At 52.1% G+C, this 2,986-nt stretch overlaps 1 protein-coding gene across 1 annotated transcript; it reads left to right on the forward strand.

Annotated features, from left to right (window-relative positions):
* Nucleotides 1–615: 615 nt before the first annotated feature.
* LOC119342093 (AAA-ATPase ASD, mitochondrial-like) lies at nucleotides 616–2,576 on the forward strand. The gene has a single exon (XM_037613932.1). It carries the CDS (start codon nucleotides 661–663, stop codon nucleotides 2,299–2,301), a length of 1,641 nt encoding a protein of 546 aa, XP_037469829.1. The 5' UTR covers nucleotides 616–660; the 3' UTR covers nucleotides 2,302–2,576.
* Nucleotides 2,577–2,986: the final 410 nt, after the last annotated feature.

The raw sequence follows: 2,986 nt of genomic DNA on the forward strand, positions 1-2,986 counted from the left end.
GTCAACTTCAGGTGACAGGCCCGTGGCCTGGCCTTGCTAGAAGTACGTCATGACTGCTTTTTGCCTCAGCAGACCCTGGACCAGCAAGCTGGTGTATATGCTTGCGCCGTCGGCAATACGTGTGTCAGTACCAGGCTATTTAGACCGCGACGTAGGATTCGTAGCGAGCGGTGTGGTACTAATGTTTCTTTCGGCACGGCGTAATACACGCCCAACCGAGCGGTGTACTCGTTCACGACCCAGCAAGCCACCTCGATCGTCTTCCGTCCAGCTAAGCTGTGCCTTTTCCTCGGGGGTCATCAGCACCATGCAAATCGTCATCCATGCTTCATCTCGCCCACGACCGAGCACCATGCCGACCTCATACATCTCCGATTATCAAAGCTACGTAATATTGTATTATACACATGCAAATTTTTATACTAGCCTGTTGTAACAAGATGCAATCAATCGTCTAAAAAAAGTTTCATGATGCAATTAACAATCACAATCCTGACGCATCTGGTTGGCTACAAAACCGAGCTAGCCAAGTCTGCATTTGCCATTGGATCCATTAAGTAATCTCGTTTTCATGGACTATTCGATCAATGCTCGCCGGTTCTCCTCACCTGCTCCGGCCCCAACGACCACCACACGAACCATTGGCGTTATATAAGCAACATGTACACGCATGCTCAGTCCGGTCCAAGTCACCACGGCTTTCCATCGACACAATATCAAAGAGGAGCTCCCAGTCCGGCCATGACAGCGGCGGTGGTGGAGAGGTGGGCGGGGCTCGGATCGGTGGTGGCGACCCTCATCTTCCTCTGGTCCGTGGTGCAGAACTACGTGCCCCCCACCTTCCGCCTCTACCTCACCACTTGGGCTGCCAAGCTCGCAGCCTGCTTCAATCCGTACCTCGAGATCACCATTTCCGAGTACGGCGCCGAGCGCTTCCAACGCAGCGACTTCTTCCTCGCCGTCAAGGCCTACCTCAGCGATGCCTGCGCCCGCCGTGCACACAAGCTCAAGGCCGAGCTCGGTAAGGACAGCAAGAACCTCCGGGTCTCCGTGGACGACCATGAGGAGGTCACTGACGACTTCTTCGGCATCACCATCTGGTGGTATGCCTCCAAGAGGCAGTCCAAGGCCAACGTCATCAGTTTATACCCTGGAGGGGACGAGAGGCGCTTCTACCGACTCGTCTTCCATCGGCGGCATCGCGACCTTGTCGTTGACTCCTACCTTCCTTTCGTACTCGGTGAGGGCCGCGCTGTCACTGTGAAGAACCGCCAACGCCGCCTCTTCACCAACAATGCTAGCGGCAGCTGGAACCCCTACCAGGGCAAAAGCGTGTGGAGCCATGTCCCCTTCGAGCACCCCGCCACCTTTGACACGCTCGCCATGCACCCCGATGAGAAGGAAGCTGTCATCGACGACCTCATGGCCTTCCAGGAGAGCAAGGAATACTATGCCAAGGTCGGCAAGGCGTGGAAGCGCGGGTACCTCCTTTACGGACCGCCCGGCACCGGCAAGTCTACCATGATCGCCGCCATGGCCAACTTCCTCGACTATGACGTCTACGACCTCGAGCTCACGGCGGTCAAGAACAACACCGAGTTGCGGAAGCTCTTCATCGAGACAACGGGCAAGTCCATCATCATCATAGAGGACATCGACTGCTCCGTCGACTTCACAGGAAAACGCCACAAGGACAAGAAGGCCTCAAGCGACAAGGACTCCGACAACGATGACAAGCCCAAGCTACCGATAGAGCCAGAGAAGGACGATGCCACCAAGGTGACGCTCTCGGGCCTGCTTAACTTCATCGACGGGCTGTGGTCTGCTTGCGGAGGTGAGCGGATCATCATCTTCACCACCAATCACAAGGAGAAGCTAGACCCGGCGTTGATCCGGCGGGGCAGGATGGACAAGCACATCGAGATGTCCTACTGCCGCTTTGAGGGCTTCAAGGTGCTCGCCAAGAACTACCTAGATGTCATTGAGCACGAGCTGTTTGGGGAAGTTCAGCGCCTGCTCGAGGAGATCGACATGTCACCCGCTGACGTTGCAGAGAACCTGATGCCCATGTCGAAGAAGAAAAAGAGGGACCCAGATGTGTGCTTGATAGGCCTAATCGAGGCGATTAAGCAGACCAAGGAGGAAGCAGCGGCGGCCAAGGTGAAGGAGGCAGAGGTGGCTCGAGCGAAGAAAGCCAAGGAGAAAGAGGAGACAGAGGTGAAGAAAGGCAAGGAGGAAGACCAAGAGAAGGACAAAGCACCCGAGGCAGCCAATGGGGATATTAAGCAAGGCCACAAGTAAAGTGGCATCACGCAAGGAAGCCAAGGAAAAAGAATGAGCTTGTTCACTAGTGCTCCCTTACAAAACAAAAATGCAGTGTTTGGTGAGAGAAAAATAATGCACCTCTCAACTGAAACAATATTTCTTTCTTCTCTCACTTGTCATGCTGCTGCATATAAAGTGTGCAACAATACAAAAAGCTATTGTAACAAGAATCACACGCCTTACCTACAGCAAAAGGCTAAAGAGTTCTTTTCAGGGAATTAAAAAATAAACATGGTATTATGCAGGCTTCATTACCATTTTGCCAACCCAATGCCGCCATTACGCGTGACAGTGACAATATGCAATTAGCGATCAGAATGTATCCTGCTCCTAGAGTTAATTAAGCAACCCAAATCTGAATTGGCCCGTTCATTCATTAATTAACTAATTAAGCAACCCAATTCTGCATTCTTTCAGCCCTGACCAAATGTAACATGCTATTGTTGTAAGAACAGAACAAAACAGAGTGTCGTTTACAAAGCAAAAGACAGCAGTCTAGCGTATATAACTCGTCTATGAAACTTGCTTGTTCTGATGAAGTATACAAATGCTACAGCAGACCCAAAGACACAGACACATGGCAATGATCAGAAAAGAGAATGTGAAGCATTGCTTACCAGCGCACGCAAGCTCACCTTGTGGCCACCGTGTTGAAGGTGGT

The sequence above is a fragment of the Triticum dicoccoides genome, chromosome 7B (assembly GCF_002162155.2).
Source record: "Triticum dicoccoides isolate Atlit2015 ecotype Zavitan chromosome 7B, WEW_v2.0, whole genome shotgun sequence".
NCBI lineage: Eukaryota > Viridiplantae > Streptophyta > Magnoliopsida > Poales > Poaceae > Triticum > Triticum dicoccoides.